The 17,935-nt window shown below is 37.6% G+C and overlaps 1 protein-coding gene across 3 annotated transcripts; it reads right to left on the bottom strand.

Moving 5' to 3' along the window:
* Positions 1-6,603: 6,603 nt before the first annotated feature.
* Positions 6,604-15,518, bottom strand: CRYGA (crystallin, gamma A). 3 transcript variants are annotated; one of them, XM_008567996.1, is made up of 4 exons: positions 15,429-15,518; positions 15,018-15,138; positions 8,148-10,720; positions 6,604-6,942 (listed from the first exon to the last, which is right to left on the bottom strand). In XM_008567996.1, exons 3-4 carry the CDS (start codon positions 8,652-8,654, stop codon positions 6,670-6,672), a joined length of 780 nt encoding a protein of 259 aa, XP_008566218.1. In that variant the 5' UTR covers positions 8,655-10,720; positions 15,018-15,138; positions 15,429-15,518; the 3' UTR covers positions 6,604-6,669. The 3 variants fall into 3 exon arrangements, with proteins under 3 accessions (XP_008566218.1, XP_008566219.1, XP_008566220.1); XM_008567997.1 differs by lacking the exons at positions 15,018-15,138; positions 15,429-15,518 and adding an exon at positions 14,875-15,010; XM_008567998.1 differs by lacking the exons at positions 15,018-15,138; positions 15,429-15,518 and having other exon boundaries at positions 8,148-8,390; positions 8,492-8,577.
* Positions 15,519-17,935: the final 2,417 nt, after the last annotated feature.

The following is a 17,935-nucleotide window of genomic DNA, read 5'->3' as shown; positions in this document are numbered from 1 at the left end:
AAGCCAGTTGTTGTTCAAGCTGTAACAGAGGCTTGGGGATGTGTGTGCTTGTGTGTGTGTGCTTGTGTGTGTGTGTGTGTATGATTGTATCAGGTCTGTCAGTGATTTCAGCCTGATTTGACTAACAGCGGAATTTCTCCCTTTTTCTCATTTTCATATTACTAATGCCCGGGGAGCATTGGGGCACCATGTGGGTACCTGATCTCCCTTCTGATTGGCATGGGAGCCACACAGTGGAGACCAGTCAGGGTGATAGAACTATGGGGGAGGTAGGGGGATGGAGCACAGTTTGTGGGAAAGACTCAGTCCTAGGCTGGAATTTCCACCCAGCCCAGTTGTGTCTGTGGTAACCCCACAAGACCTGGAAATGACTAAAAGGCCAACAATTAAAATCTGATCCACACAAAAACCTTTCCCTAGTTTGAGAAACAGCAGCAAAGCAGCAATCTAGCTCAGGCACAGAGCTCAAGTTGCAATCCCCACAGGAAGCTTCCTCCAACCTAAGAATTAACCACAGTACAGCAAATTAGTTTCAGTGCAGAGTTTAAATAGTGATGGTAGCTATTAATTCACCACAAAACATAAAAACAAACAAACAAACAAACAAACCCCACAGACCAGAGAAAAAGTTCTGATATTAACCAGTAAATGTCAAACAACACAAAAGAACACCTATAAAACTTGGAAGAGGTAGCCATCTCCTCAAATGCCCAAGGATCAATGTAAGGAAACAGAGATTGAGAGAGAATAGTGAACTATGACACCACCAAAGGAAACAAACAGAGCACCAGCAATGGACCCAAAAGAACAGTGAATTTATGAAATGTCTGACAGAGAATTCAGAATAACCCTTTTAAGGATGTTGAGCGCATCACAAGAAAATGCAGATAGAAAATTAAATGGTATTTGGAAAAGAATTCAAGAGCAGAACAAGAAAGTTAACAAAACAATAGAATCAATTAAAAAATAGAAATTCAAGAAATAAAGAATACGTAATCTGAACTGAAAAGCTCTATAGAAAGCTTCAACAGCAGACTTAATCAAACAGAAAGAATCAGTGAGCTTGAAGACAGAACACACAAAATTATCCAATCAGAAGAGCAAAAAGAAAAAAAAAGAATAAGAAAAAATAAAACAAATGCAGCAAATTATGGGACTCCTTCAAGCAAAATAACCTCCACATAATTGGTATACCTGAGGGAAACAAAAAAGGAAGAGACCGAGAAAGCAAATTTAAGGAAATAATGACTAAAAATTTCCCAAGTGTGGAGAGAGTTGACAACATCTAGGTACAGGAAGCTCAGAGGTCACCAACCAAATTCAATCCAAAGAAGAATACCCCCAAAGCACATCATAATCAAATTACTAAAAACCAAAGACAAAGGAAGACTATTGAAAGCAGCAAGAGAAAAGAAACACATAACATTCAATGGAATCCCAAAATAGCTAAAGAAGAAATCAAGAAAGTAATTCCATTTACAATGGCTACCAAAAAAAATGAAATACCTAGGAGTAAATTTAACCAAGGAGGTGAAAGATGTCTACAATGAAAACTATAAAACATTGGTGAGAGAAATTGAAGAAGAGACAAATAAATGGGAAGATATGCCATATTCATGGGTTGATGAATTAACATCATCAAAATGTCCATAATACCCAAAGCAGTCTATAGACTAAATGTAATCCCTATCAAAATAACAGTGACATTCTTCTCAGAAATAGAAAGAATGATCTTAAATTTTGTATGGAATCACAAAAGACCCCATACAGTGAAAGCAATCTTGAACAAAAAGAACAAAGTTGGAGGCATCATACTTCCTGATTTCAAAATACATGTAAAGCTATAGTAACCAAAACAGCATGGTACTGGCATAAAATCAGACAAATTGACCAATGGAACAGAATTAGAGAGCCCCGAAATAAACCCATGCACTTATAGACAACTGATTTTTGACCAAGATGCCTAAAGTATATACTGGGGGAAGGATAGTCTCTTAAACAAATGATTCTGGGAAAACTGGACATCCTCATGCAGAAGACTGAAACAAGACCTCTATCTCTTACCATACATAAAAATGAACTCAAAATGGATTAAAGACCTAAATTTAAGACCCAAAACTATGAAACTACTAGAAGAAAACACAAGGGAAATGCTACACAAAGTGGGAGTGGTCAGCATTTTTTTGGATAAGACTACAAGGGCGCAGACAACTAAAGCAAAAATAGACAAATTGGACATCAAACTAAAAAGGTTCTGCACAGCAAAGGACAAAATAAACAAAGTGAAGAGACAACCTACAGAATGGGAGAAAATGTTTGCACACTACACATCAGACAAGGGGGTAATATCCAGAATATACAAGGAACTCAAATCAACAGCAAACCCCCCCCCCCACACACACACAAAAAAAACTCAATTAAAATTGGGCAAAGGACCCGAACTGACATTTCTCAAAACAAAACATACAAATGGCCAACCAACAGGCATACAAGAAAATGCTCAACATCATTAATCATCAAGGAAATGCAAATTAAAACAACAATGAAATAACACCTTACCCCAGTTAGAATGGCTATTTCAAAAAGACAGACAATAACAAATGCTGGTGAAGATGTGGAGAAAAAGGAACTCTCCTACATTGTTGGTGGGAGTGTAAATTGATGCAGCCATTGTGGAAAACAGTATGGAGTTTCCTCAGAGAACTAAAAATAGATCTCTGCTAGGATCCAGCTATCCCACTACTGGGTATATAAACAAAGGAAATGAAATCAATATATTGAAAAGACACCTGTACTCCCATGTTCATTATAGTACAATTCTCAATAGTCAAGAAATGGAATCAACCTAAATATCCACGAATGAATGAATGGATAAAAAACAACAACTGTGGAGTACATTCACAATGGAATATTGTTCAGCTATAAAAAGAAATGATATCCTATCATTTGCAGCAACATGGATGGAACCGGAAACCATGATGTTAAGTGAAGTAAGCCAGGCACAGAAAGACAAATACTGCATGTGCATGATCTCACTCATATGTGGAACCTAAAAAATAAAAAAGTGGTTCTTACGGAAGTAAGAGTAGAACAATAACGGGGGTGGGGGGCACAGGCGGCAGGCGGGGAGAAGGGAGAAGTGGTGGACTAATGGGTACAACACTCTGCTGTCTACCTTAAGTGAATCATTATGCAGTATATGCATGTATTGAAACAACACACTGTACCCTACAAATATGTACAAGTAAATGTTAAAATAAAAAATTAAAAATATAAAATGCTTTGGAGGTCTTGGAAGCCATGTGGAAAAAGAAGATCAATATATCAAGAATAAGTTAGAAAAAATGTCACCATCCCCACTGTTCTGTTGAACTCTTTGGTTAAGTAGAGAAATAGAGGGAATAGACAGAAGTCACCCTGAAAACTATGGGTACATTTGTCTTAAATTTTGGCAGCCTGAAAGGGCTACTTAAGGAGATTTTTTTTTCCATTTTGCCTTTTAGATTCATGGTGTCTGTGATGATCTGGGCCTGTGGAAGTGAGCTGTTTCTAAGAATTTCCTTGAAGCTTGCCAAATGCCACCAGTCTTCAAGGCAGTCCAGCCCTTCTTCCCAGGAAGTCTCCTCTCAGAACCAGCCCTCACTCCTCTCTCCCTTCTCTGAGCATCCACATCCCCTCATCACTGCCCAGCTTAGCACTAACGTGTTGTCTTTCTCATGTGGCTTCTTCTTTTCCAGGTTTAGTCTCTCCAGGGTTATAACTCAAGAATAGGAACCATGTCACAGTTCTCTATCCCCTATAATTAATTATTAATTAATTAGGTGGATAGATAGAGCTCTGGAAACATAAAAGACAGTTAAACCAAAAATAATGGTTTCTATTCTATTCTGGAAAACAGTAACTCTCCCACATGATGTTAGCCTATGGATGTTCCAAGTCACAAAAGCCATACACATGCACAGATACCTACTTTCTCTCGGTCACTTTACCACATTCACTGGTTCTGATGCCCTCTAGTTCTGTCCCTGGTGACTTAGGAAGACTGGAGGGAGGTAAAAACAACCCAGAAACTTGGCCAGCTGGTGTAGACAGACAGCCTGGAGGCTCTCTTGAGGGTGGGGGTCTAGGATGGGCAAGAGTGTGACCAGGGCTAAGCTAATTGCCTCTCTATACCAATAGCTTGTTTTAGATGTTATCTTTTCAGACTATCTTTTCACTTTCTTGGTAGTGTCCCTTGATGCAGTAGGTCCAATGTCTTACTTTTTTCAGATTTCCACAAGGCTAAGCACCCAAATATCCTGCTCTGTCTCTACCAACCCTGAGATTCTTTGGCTCTTACAGGAGTTCTAGTATATTCTAATGGATTGATCAATTGATTGATAGGTGGCAGGCTGATTTCTTCGGCCTGGCTATAAGATCTCAGTATTTAACTGACTGTAAAGGGCTTTGTAACACTTGATTCACCTACCAAATGGTTTTCCACAGCAGCTGCACCATTTTATATTCTGACCAGCAATTTATGAGTGTTCTAATTTTTTGACATACTCACCAACACTTATTTTCTGTTTTTTTTTTTTAAAGAAAATTATTATAACCATCCTGTAGTGGTATCCCATTGTGGTTTTGATTTGAATTCCCCTAATGAGTAATGATGTTGAGTATTTTTTCTTTTGCGTGTTGACCATTTAAAAATGTTTTTTGGAAACCGTATATTTAAGTCCTTTGCCCATTTTTTAATTGTTTGTCTTTTTGTTGTTGAGTTGTACAAGTTCTTTAAATATTCTGGATACTAGAACCTTATCAGATATGTGGTTTGTAAATATTTTCTCCCATTCTATGAGCTGCCTTTTCACTTTCTTGTTAGTGTCCCTTGATATATAAAAGTTCTTAATTTTGATGAAGTATAATTTTTTTCCCATTTTTTGTGTGTGCTTTGGTGTCATATTTAAGAAATTATTGCCTAATAAAAGGTCAAAAGATGTATGCCTATGTTTTCTTTCAAGAGTTTTATAGTTTGAACTCTTTCATTTAGGTCTTTGATGCATTTTGAGTTAATTTTGATATATGGTATGAGATAGGCATCCAGCTTCATTCTTTTGTATGTGGATATCCACTAGTTCTAGCACCATTTACTGAAAAGACTATTCTTTCTCCATTGAATGGTCTTAGCACTTTGGTCAAGAATCAGTTGAACATAGACACATGGGTTTATTTCTAGGCTCCCAGTTCTATTTCATTCATCTATATGTCTGTTCTTATGTCTGTACCTTATTGTCTTGATCACTGTTGTTTTGTGGTAAGTTTTGAAATTGGGAAGTGTAAATACTCTGACTTTTTGTTCTTTCTCAAGACTGTTTTGGCTATTCTGGGTCCCTTGCAATCCCATATGGATTTTAGAATCAGCTTATCAATTTCTACAAAGAAGTCAACTGGGACAGAACATTATTTTTGCTTATATAAATTTGGAAAAGGAACAAACACTCTGGGAGAGCAGCTCTTCTATAGTGGAAAGAAATTCCAGAGATATGCAGGATAGCACTTATTAGTATCTCTGCATAATAGAATCATTGATAATTGAGTCTCAATAAAAATTCATATTGGAGTCCAAAATAAAGATGGCCATATTGTGGTGATGAGTTTGAGGGACACTAAGGAAACATTAATTTCTCACATTTACATTTGTACAATAATTTAAAGGGAAAAGACTGTGTGTTCACAGTCTTTTCCCATAGTTTTATCACAATTATCCATGGTTTTACTAAGATGGGAATTTATTATTACTTGTAGTTTTCAATAAGGTAATTTAGTCACAGAGAGGATAGGAAGTGACTTGCTCAAAAAAATAAACCAATTGAAATTGAGGGCTTAACAACTACAACTCCTTGAAGTTGATACAACAAGCAAACAGAAAGGATACTGTTGGGTGGGAAGGGGGAGAGGGAGGAGGGAGGGGGGTTTCAGTAATGGGCCACAATAATCAACCTCATTGTATATCGACAAAATAAAATTTAAAAAAAAAAATGAAATTGAGGGGCTTTCTGGGATGGAAGACATTCAGTGCTAAAAAGGGCCCTGGAAAACTAGGCTAAGTTGGTCACTCTACCAGTAAGTGGCAGGGGCAGGATAAGAAGTCAGGCTATTTAACTCTTAGGTTAACACTTTTCCTACCAGATGACCTAACCAAGCACGTTTGACCTTCTCTACTTTTGACATTCTGTTTCAAGTTCCTGTCTTGAAGGAAATGCACCTTTTCTTGACTAATCTTGCCTGGGACTTCAGCTACTCTAATCCCTCCAGCAATCCCTTGACTCTGGTGTTCCAGACATAACAGGTTCTGTATTTTCTCCTTTGTATGGGTTCTAATAGTTGTTCATTATGTTCATTTTTCCTTTTTCCCTCAGGAGGTAGGTCATGGAAGGCAGAAACAGTCACTTCTCTCTCCTTCCCATGACAGGAGTGACTACTTCATAAATACCGTTGCCTGACTAACAGGAAGTGGACCTTCCAAACACTTTTCAAACACCTTTAAGGTCAGGTAGGTTACCTGGGTTCACCATTTATTAGAATTCAGTTATTATTTAAAGATAAGCAAGAGCCACTTAGTGCCAGGAACACAATTTGCACATTTATTGTGTTTCTATGTGGATCATAACAAAAGAAAAGCACAGCCTAGTACAAATCGATGGCCCGTTTCAGAGAGCCAACTTTGGCATCCATGGCCCCCCAGTCGTGGTAGCGCCTGTAGTCCCCCGGCCTCAGCAGGTACTGCCTTCCGCGGTAGTTGGGCATCTCGTAGAGCACCCAGCAGCCCTCCAGCACGTGGAGGGAGTAGATCTCGTGGAGACGGAAGCGGTCGTGGATGCCAGGGCAGTCCTCAGTGAGCTCGTACACAAGGCCTCGGTAGTCATCTCTCTCGTACAGCCTTAGCCTGTGAGAGCTGGTCTGTTGTGACAAAAAACAAAAGAAGAAAAATAAATGGCGTGCATCTTTGATGTCAGTAAAAGTGATCCTTTTTTGCATCTTCGTGAAGCATGGATTTAAGACATCCTGTGAAATATGTTTCTTCCCTAATCCCAGGTTTTATATTGTTGTTCTAACAAATTAGGAAGAGTATTCAATTTAAAAAAATAAATAAATAAATACAGCTGACCGAATCAGTGAACTGGAGATCTTGTGTAAGAAACAAACGTTGAAATACAGAGAACGAAAACATTTCCTTTGTAAGCAACCATCTGTCACCACCTTAGTGAGTTTGCAGAGAAGATTTTAACCCTCATTTCCAATATGATTCATGTAACGGAGTCCTGTCAAGCTTGATTTCAAGTCACTTTTTGCACTCATAATTTACGATTCATATTTGCTCTTGCGTTCACATGTCTTTTCAAATGATATTTTGCCAAGTCATTTGTACCATTTGAGTTTCTTGCCCCAAGGAAATGTCTATTTTACTTACATCTCTGTGTATCTGTGGATTTTTTTCTAGCCTAAATTTTATTTCAGTTCTTTAATCTCTTGGCCACACCACATAATTTGTTGCCATCAGAAAGCATAAACACATGCTTCACCTGATTAAAAAACAGGAAGCAACTCTTTGGTGAGGAGCATGTCCTGTGAATCCGAATCAACAATCTGTCTCTGACCCTTGTAAACAACTAGTTCATAATGACTGCTGGAAAATATGAGGCCACACAAGCTGAAACATATTGTTCTAGTTTCTAGATCAGCATGTTTATAGAATGTAGTGAAAAAAATCACCAATACAGTCAGAATACATTGTGCCTATATTGTGCTCCCATGATCTGTTAATTTTTTTTTCACTAGAAAAGAATGATCTAGGTAGATTTTTTTTTCTTTACCGAACAAGGTGATTTTTATTTAAAAATTAGGAATCACCTTGATGCTACCAAGTTGCATTTTAAAGTCTATGTTCCTGTGATTTCTTGTGCCCTAAAACAATATTGATGTTCTTACATAAGAAAAACAGACATATTACTGTTCACACTTTTCTTTAATGTTTGAGGGTCAGGCCTTGCTATCCTTACTGTGAATATTAGTCCCGAATTGGAAAAAACTGACTTTTATAAACAGGAATTGATGGACAGTGATCACTGAAGCTTTCACAGTAGTTAGGTTGAAGCAAGACTCACATAAGGAATTGTGTGGCAGGAGCGGACCACGTCGCTGAGGCCCATCCACTGCTGGTAGTCAGGGTACTCGCCACGCCGCAGGAAGTACTGGTGGCCCTGGTAGTTGGGGCGCTCGTAGAGCATCCAGCAGCCACTGTCCACCCGGATGGAGTTGCAACGGCTGAAGTAGGGCTGCAGGTTGGGGCAGTCGCTGCTGCACTCATAGCAGCGGCCCTTGAATCCCCGGTCCTCGTAGAAGGTGATCTGCGGTGGAAAATAAGGTGACAGCAGACAGTCAGCTGGAAGGTACATCCCCACACACAGCAGACACTCGGTAGACATGATATGGCACTTGATTGGCTCACCTTCCCCATGGTTGTTGACAGCGATGGTCAGCGTCCAGAGTGATGGGGACAAGTGTGGCAGCTGGTATATATAGCAGGACGGCTGCTGTGTTGGCAAGAACAACACAAAAGGGACCTGGGGTAGTGCGTAAAGGGATTTCTGTGTTCTCTTTTTTTTTTCCATTTGAGATCATGGGGCAGGGGGCTCTCATTCTCTCTGGCATTTTCGAGTTGTCCTCACTAGCTCCAGTGAAAGGCATTGAAGTCAGCAGAGCCATTATGACCTTGGAGACAAAGGGCGCACTTCTCATCCTATGCAGCTCGCTGGAAATACATTACATGCCCAGCATTTTGCAATGTTTGCCTATGGAAACTGCTGAGATGGAGGTTGGTGGTTCCATCGGAGGTAACTCATGAGAATTATATGAGTTCCAGAAAAACTCGAAGTGCAAAGGGGCAACAAAATATCCCAAATAAAAAATTTTCCAATTGAAAGATAATTACATTTCTTAAATTACTTCATCAGTGTGATATGGATTTGATAAAAAAGATTTTGCATATGTTTATGTAGGGAAAAAAAGATTAGAACTGTGTATATACATCAACATGTCAATCATGGTTATCAATGAATGGCAAGATTATAGGTCCTAATTTTATGTTTTAATTTTTTTGTTTTTCTGCTTTCTATTCCCTTAGTTTCCTGTTATAAATATATGTTACATTAATGAGATGAAAAATAATAAAATCAATTTTTAAATGTATGACTTTGAGTTGCTGGTAAAAGTGGTAAATTTTGGAAATAGGTATATTTTGTCTTGAGATTAAACACATCTTTAGCTGAAAATAAAGAGATTTCTCGAGAGTCTGTGAGACATTCAAAGAGCAGGAAAATACACAGGATCCTTCCATTCCCCTGCCCCTGCCACCTATCTTTTAGGGCTGCTTTTTGTTTTTAAAACTAGCACAATTTGCCTGTGTTTTCTCTCCCCAAAGTGTCACTGTTTCATTGAACCCCAGTGACTGCCTGAAGAGCATTAACCATCGCTGCCAACCTATTGATTTAGAAGTACTCCTCAGATATGCAGGGGTAGAGGAAAATTCCAAACCCCAGATCATCTTTCGTCATCTCATATGTACGTAGAAAAATGAAATTGAATACTTTTGTGCTTCAGACCCATGGAGGGACTCTAAAAGTGTCTCCAACCACAGCCAGAAGTATGTTCACAATGCCATTTGTGAAAATCCTCAGGCAGCACATAAAGCAAATATAGAGATGGTGAAAGGAGAGACAGTAATAGCCACAAAGAAAAAAAATTTCCCCAAAACTAGCAGAGCTAGACAAAAGAAAACTGGGCAAAGTTTTATGATGCTGGACATCTGGCAGTGTATGCAGGGACCTCAGGTCACTGATACCCTCCTTTGTCTAATGCTGAAGGTCTACTGGTAAATCTGTCACAACCGTAATTAAACTCAGTGTGAAAAGTCTGCATTGGTATCCCCAGCCACAAGCCCACATGGGAACACACCACTATTTTCAGCAGAAGTCAACAAACCCAATGCGTGTTTTTGCACATGCCAATGAAAACTGTTCTGCAGAAAGATGATTCACCAAAACCTTAAGAAAGGTATAATCTGTACCGACATTCATTTTATCAAATTGCTATTACATACATTGACAGGCTAAGCCACGCACCTAACCAGCATTTTTGGAAAGGTACCAAAAACCTATAACATTTTCTTTTCCTAGTAGTCCCTATATTCTGCTGAGAGCAAGCCTGCACGCATTTTTCTTTTAATGCTTTATTGAAATGATTTGAATTTTTTCCCATATGTGAACATAGTAAAGGCAATCAATGACATATCAATTTTATTTTGGATTAAAACTTTGGAAAACTGACTCCTACTCCACCACCGTGCAATATTCAATGCTACACATTTGTAAAATATGCTACAAAGCCAGCTAGCTCTGACACAGAAACACTATATACTCTCTGAATTTTCCAAAAGTATTCCAGTCACAATGAAGTGACATAAGATGCACACGTTTTTTTCTTATCAAAATGTAGCTGTGCAATGTGCTTCTAAGAGAAGAAAACTCAACATCAAAAATAACATTTCAATGGAGTTGGCATCAAAAGCTAACTGTAAAGAAAAATGTGCTGGCAAGAGCTGCAGTTTTAAGATGATATTTCTTGTCTGCTCCCAGAAACTTATGAAGTTCCATGGTTCAATTCCAAGTTTCTAAGTGACCTGCAGAATAAAAAGATGATTTGGGTATCAAGACATCAATTTAACATAGACACAGACATTAGCTTTCAGTCTATAGGAAGTTAAGGTCACATGTCAGATACTAACTTGCTAAAATGGATTAGATGAATGTAGGTACAAAAAAATTTCCATGGAACTATTCTGATAGATTTGGAAATCCAGTTATATTTCTCAGCTAAATGCAATATGTGATCCCACACTGGATCCTGTACACAAGGAAAAAATGCTTTAAAAGGACATTATTGGGTCAGTTGACAAAATTGGTATGTAGATGGGAGATTGAAGTACCAATGTTATATTCCGAAGTTGGTAACTGTACTGTGGTTATTTAAGAGAATGACTTTGTTCTTAGGAAATACATACTGAAGTACAGAGAGGTAAAGTGGTAAGGTGTATATAACTGCTAATGGCTCAGAAAAAAAGTGTGTACATACAGAGAGAGAGACAGAGAGACAATGATAAAGCTAATGGAACAAAACGTTAACAATTGGTGAATCTGGGTAAAAGGAATATGCAGGTTCTTTGTACTTTCCTTGCAACGTTTTCTCTAAGCTTGAAATTATTTCCAAATTAAAAAAATAATAACAAACTTATACTTCTTTTGACCAACTCTACCCAAACCAAATCAGTTTTGGGCCCCTTAGCATGAATGTATTATGCTTGTAGCATATCATTTTGACTTTCTGATATATTGCTTTGAATTTAAACATAAATTTTCCCCTCTCTGTCTTGTTTCCTTCCATGATATTGTGAATTCTTCAGGAGCAGTAATAAAGGGAGTAATTATATTAGTGCTTGCTATGGTCCTGGCACTTTTCTAAGCCTTTACACATATATTAACTCATTTAGTCCTTCTAACAACTCTATGAGATAGGTATTCTTATGATTTTCTTTTTATAGATTAGAAACTGAAGCATAGAGAGAATAAGTAACTCACCCAAGTTATTAAGTGGCCAGCCAGGACTCAGGAAGTCCGGTGTCTGCAGTCTGGTGTCTGCTAGCTCTTTGGTATGTTCCTGTCCATTCCAAATTCATTTCCTAGTAATGTGACCAGTATTGACATTTTCCTAGGAAATGATGCTGTTCCCACCTATTTTGACTAATAAATCATCTACTAATGCCAGTACAATAAAAAAGAAATCTTTAAAACTATTTCCCAGAAAACCTAGTTTGTTTGTTTTTATAATTTTTCCTTACTTTATGAAGAAATTCAGTGGCTGAAAATAAACAGAAAATTCTGAATAAAGTATTGTTTTTAATCTTGAGATTAAAAAGTTGTTCTTCAGCTAAAAAAAAAAAAAAAAAAAAAAAAAAAAAATTTTAAAAAAAGTTTTTTTTTTAATTTTGAAATAAAAAAATTTTTTTTCGCCAAAAAAAAAAAAAAAAAAAAAGACATAATATCTACAAATCCTAAAGAAAAAAACTAAGCCCAAATATATAAAATGAAAAAATTCTTTAAACATCAAACTGTGGAAGCATATTTTTCATCCATTTAGTAAAATATTTATTTCTTTAATTAAAAGTTCTAACAAGCCAATGAAACTATATATGTATATTTATACATTTATCTGTAGCAAATATTTTACTATCACTGTGGAATATACTATAAAGCATATGTACTTCACAGGGCCTGGTTTTCCAAAGCCTTGCAGTTTCAAATATTGACCTGGCAGAGGACTGGAAATTTTCCTCAGGCTATAAAGTCTCTGGTGTAAGATAAAGATTTGTGGCACAGCAAGGTTGCTGGCTCAAGGACAGACTAGTTAGTGATTGTTATGTAAAGATACTGAGAAATTACTGTAAGATCACTTAATTGTCTAATGGAATGTCATCTGGTTTGTTTCACTGAAAGTTACCAGCCTATATTGTTAAACTATAACCCCACCTATGTTCTCTTCCTGTAACCTCCTGGTCTGGAAAATAAATGCAGGAAGAGAACCCCAATTTGGGGTTAATTTTCCAAGGAAGGGATGCCTCTTGCTTGAGGGTTCCAGCAGGAGATTAACCATTTCAGGGTCTCTCACTGCTCAGAAGAGATGGGCTTTGAGTAATCCTTTGCGTCTCCACCACCCAGGGGAAGTGGGGTGATAAATCATGGGGGGGTGAAGCAACAAAGCAACATATCATAAGAAATATTAACAGTAGTTATTTTTAAGGTGTGGGAAAGGAGTGTGGTGAAGAGGTAGTCTTTTACTTTTCACTTTACATTTTCTGTATGGTTGAAATTTTTACTATTATTTGCTATTATTATAAAATTACTATTACTATGTATTACTATTATAACTTTTAAAACCAGTTTAAAAACTATATTACCCAGGAGTTGGAAAAAATGCATAAAATACACAAATAATAAAGCATGGAAAAAAACCAAACACACAAGTGGATTTTCTGTTGTTTGATTATCAAGAAGGGCCCTTGATGGAAGGGATCCATTTCAGAGGACCTGGCCCTTCTCCTGACACTCCTGGGCTTAAAAGCATCAATCAGCTTATAGAAATGAGTCTCTTGATCCGTACAGACAAGACACAGTGGTTTTATAGTGGTCACCTAAGGACCATACAACTATTGTCAATTCACTAATGGCAATAATTACTGAATTTTCACTGAAAATTTATATACATTTGAGAAATAATCAGGAAATAAAAGATCTGCTTCCACCGAGAAGCCAACAATCCTCAGTGGCTTAAAAGAAACATATATGGAGTGAAGTTATATTTTAAAAATAATATACCAGTGAGTAATCTTTAGAGCCAGGTTTTCATTACATGGGGTCCATAGATGAGTCTCAGGGGGTCTAAACCCCTGTTTCAGAGATCTATTTTTTCATGATTAAGTTTTGAAGTCCAGATTGTCAGTATGTTTGTGTGCACAGGTGTTTATGTGTGTTATATCTGGAGTTTACTGTTTTTGATTGATTGTTGTTTTCCTTTCTAAAGCTTGCTGTCTCCAAATTCATATAAAAAATGACCTCATCTTATTTCAAAAAGTTCTCTGAAATAAAGATATGGTTCTAGAAAATCTATAAAAATCTATAAAATCTGTCAAATCTCATTTTAACAAATACCTTTAAAAGAAAACCCAATATGGTGATGATTTCCCGCTAGTGCAATCGTTCTGTTAATAGTATAATGCTTAAGGGCTGGCTGCTTAGCTTGGTTGGTTAGGGCTCAGCATTGTAACACTAAGGTTAAAGGTTCATATCCCCATACTGGCCAGCCACCAAAAAAACAAAACAAAACAAAACAAAACCCCTAATATGACCAAAGAATCCAGGCAGTTGATCTGATAAAGTTATATTTCTAACCAGTCAATGGTTTGTCTCTGAAACTTGAACAAATTTAAAGCCCCATGTAGCCCAATCTATTCAGAGATTCATATTTTAAAAATGCACAGTGCAGCAACCAAACTAAATGAAAAGGATTTCAATTTTCACTTGTGTTTCTTGATGCAAACCCAATTCATAACTCAGTATATTAATCTTCAAAATTCTCTTCTCCCTTTCCTACCTTACAATCCTCCAGCTCATCCAGAATCTCTCATTCAACAAAGCCCTCAAATATCTCAGACACCCAGCTGTAGCGCTTTTCTGATTCTCTCCCCTCTCAGCTTTTATTATGTTGACCAACTTGATCTCTCTGACTTCTCTTTAAAATTTCTTTTCACTTTGCACATTACAGCCCCAGGCAGAAAGAAACCTCCTCCCTTTCTCCTTTCTCTCCAGTCCTGTCTATCTATGACCATTCTCTGAATTCTGTAACATAAAAATCAGGAATCAGATGGACAAGGCAGAAGCAAGGGAGATGCCAATCAGGAAAAGATAAAATTCTCATTAGTGAGAGAGGGACCAAAAATAGAAACATTTGGGATACAGATATTAATATAAACCTTCTCCTCAGCATACTTATTTGAATCAATAGAAGAACAGCCAATTAACTTGTGACTAGTACTTTTCAAATGTCAAAAAGATAATAACAAGTAATATTTACTTAGGGGTTTATTCTGTGCCAAGATCTGTACTAACCTCTTCACATGCATCATCTCAATTAATCATCCCAGCAACCTTAAGAGGTAGGTACCATTATTATTCCCATTTTGCAGAGGAGGAAATTAAGGCACAGAGAGGTTAAGTAGCTCACCTGAAGTCACACAGCTGGTAGTAGTAGGCTTCACATTCAAACCCAGAGCATCTGACTCCAAAGGCTAGACTTAGCCACAAAATAAGTAAAGTACTCCCAAAACATCTGCTATCAGTTAGGTCCAATTTATATTTTTGACCTACTTTGCTCTTCGGCTGTGTGTCTGAAAATCTTTTTGATAATTTCCATTCTGTGGCATTTGCTTCCTTTGTCGAGCGCTGGTGGTCTTTTTATTTGTTGCTGCTCCCTTTCTTGACTTGACACCTACAGACACATATAGTAGCCATATCTGTACATAAAACTTTAAAAAAATGTGTCCACCCACAGTATTAGATTCTTCCCTTCTGGAGTGCTTTGCTCCCATCACCAAAGGGTCTGAAAAATAAGACTTCTCTGATTTTGGTAATGGAGGAAAATCAGGTCATAAAAGCTCCTGGTTCTTTTTAAGTCAACCGGAGAGATCTAATTCCCATTACAACTTTGACCTTACCCTGTGAGCCAACCTCCTAATTTTACTTAAACTTCTCTAAGCAGATGAAAGTAAAGAGGCTTACTGTGTTTGCGGGCATATTCTGCTGCTTTGGGTGCTGTTAACATGGCAAAGGGGTGCAAGGAGAGACGGAAAGAGGGAGCTCGGTGAACCTGAAAGGAAAAGAACCCTACTTTTAAAAGCTGCACACAGTTTATGTTGTTAACATCTGCCAGTTACAGCACTTGGCCTGTTCAGTCAACCCAGAGTCCTTAATCACAGCCCATTGATGAGGCACATGAAACACCTGTGAACATGAACGCACTAATATCTTCGTTGTTTCAATAAAAAGTATCATTATGATCATTTCTCAATTCAAGTACTTACTGAATGTCAAATTATGTCCAAAGCACATGCAACAAGACTTCTTGACTGTAAGGCTGAGGAGGAGGAGAGGAAGGGGCTGTGTAGTGCATATAGGAACTGGCACAAAGAAGGCCTGGATAGGGCATATATCATTAAGGGATAAGGGGAATAGGCAGTAATTGTCACCTACCTTTCAACCTGGAGCAGTAACTTACGAAAACATCATTATGATATCACTGAGATGGAAGGTGAGGCATTTCTAATCCTAAGTGTCAAAGCAATTGAATATACGCTTAACAGAAATCAGATTTTCCAAAGTAAAAGCAGTGCATGTGGTTGGAAAGACAGTTTTGCCTTTCCAAGAAGTTTTGCAATGTGGTTGGGATGTTGCAAAGTTATATTTTCAGAACATCTTTATGTTTATGAAAAAAAGGGCAAATTTCAAATAGAAGTATTGGCAAATCTAGAATTTGACTGGTTCTATCCTATAGAAGTTTTTTCTAAAAATTGAGACTCTGTATTAAGAAAAAAGAAAAATACAAATAACCCAATAGAAAAATAGACAAAAGAGTTTAATAGGTACTTTATGGGAGAAGCATATGAATGGTTGTCTATTGGTATCAGGGGAACGCAAATTAAAATCACAGTGAAATACTATAATACACTTAACAGACTGACAAAACTTAAAAAGCCTGAAAATATCAATGTAGATTACCTACATTGCTGGTAGAATTATAATTGGTACAACCATTTTGGAAAACAATTTGGCTTTGTGTACCCTACGGCTTAGCAATTTCACTTCTAGGCATACACCATACAGAAACTCTTTCACTATGTAACCAGAAACATATAAAAAAACCCTGAATCTCTAAAACAGAATATATAAATACATTGTGATTTGTTCCTAGAGCGGAATACTATATGCAGTGAAAATAAATGTGCCATAACATGGATAAATTTCTGAAACATAATGTTGAGTGAAAAAAGAAAACCATAGAATGCCACATTTGTGATTATTCTATTTGTACAACATTTTTTAAAGTGAGAGATTAAGCACTATATTGATTAAAGGTGCATGTACGGTAAAACTATAAAGAAGTAATAGAGAAGGATAAACACATAATTCAAGATAGTGGTAACCTGGGGTGAGAGGAAAAGTAGAAGACTAGGGAAGTACACAGAAAGCTTCAAAACTGTTGATACTGTTCCATTTCATACACTTGGTGGAATTGTTTGCTTAGTCTTTCTGTTTTAAACATATATGGTAAGTATTCATTTGGACATAATTAATATTAAAGGTGCATTTTTAATATCTCATTATTAAGATCTGTCAATATTGAATTTTTGATTAAAACGTATGTTCCTCCCCATATCATGAAAACATTTTGTCATTTCTGCACAATTCCGTCTGAGTCAGCATCCTCCGAGAGAACAAGACACAGGGCAGGTTATTGGAAGAAGCGTGAGAGGGCAGGGGCCCTTACAGAGGTCATGTTGCTGTCAGGAGGAAGGAAGCTGGCCGTCCTGAGTGGGAATGGGCATGGCAATGACAGCACAAATCTGGAAGGCTGCCCTTCTGTCACCACTATGTGCTTGACATGTGTGTTCTCATGGAGTCCTCAGAAAAACCTAGTGTGATTGGGTAAGTGTAACCAGGCCTGTTTAGGCAGGCCTATTTACATATAAGGAAGCTGTGAATCAGAGAAGTTAAATAACTTATCCAAGGCCACACAGGTAGCAAGTGACAGAGCTGGGACTGGACACCATCTGTTTGCCTCTGAAAAGCATGATGTTGGTTAGGACGGGCTTGAGTGATGGCCGTCAGATGCTGGGTGATGGCTTCAGGAAGAAAGAAGGAGGCAGAAGTTCTGGTGTTCTCTCTTCACCTTGTCTCTTTCCTCTCTCTATTGCACTCGTTTTTTTGTTCTTTCTGCCTCCCTTTTCTCCCCCCTCTTTCTCCATCAAATGGAGCTGAAGAATATTTTTATTGCTTGCTTTATTTGTTGGAGGAACATTTATGCTTCATTTTTTTCTGCTTAAAATTGAGTAGCACATTTTATATTCATCTGAAGCTAGTTGTAAATAACCCTCATTTGTGTAAGACCCTTAGCTGAATTTTTTTTCTGGGGGTCCCGAGTCCTCAGCAGGAAAAAGCTCCCTATCAGCAAAAACAGCTCCCTAGGGCCGGCCCGGTGGCGCACTGGATAGTGCGCCGCTTGGGAAGCG

Source organism: Galeopterus variegatus, unplaced genomic scaffold, assembly GCF_000696425.1.
Source record: "Galeopterus variegatus unplaced genomic scaffold, G_variegatus-3.0.2 Scaffold366, whole genome shotgun sequence".
Lineage (NCBI taxonomy): Eukaryota > Metazoa > Chordata > Mammalia > Dermoptera > Cynocephalidae > Galeopterus > Galeopterus variegatus.
This window is presented reverse-complemented; position numbering and strand designations above follow the sequence as displayed.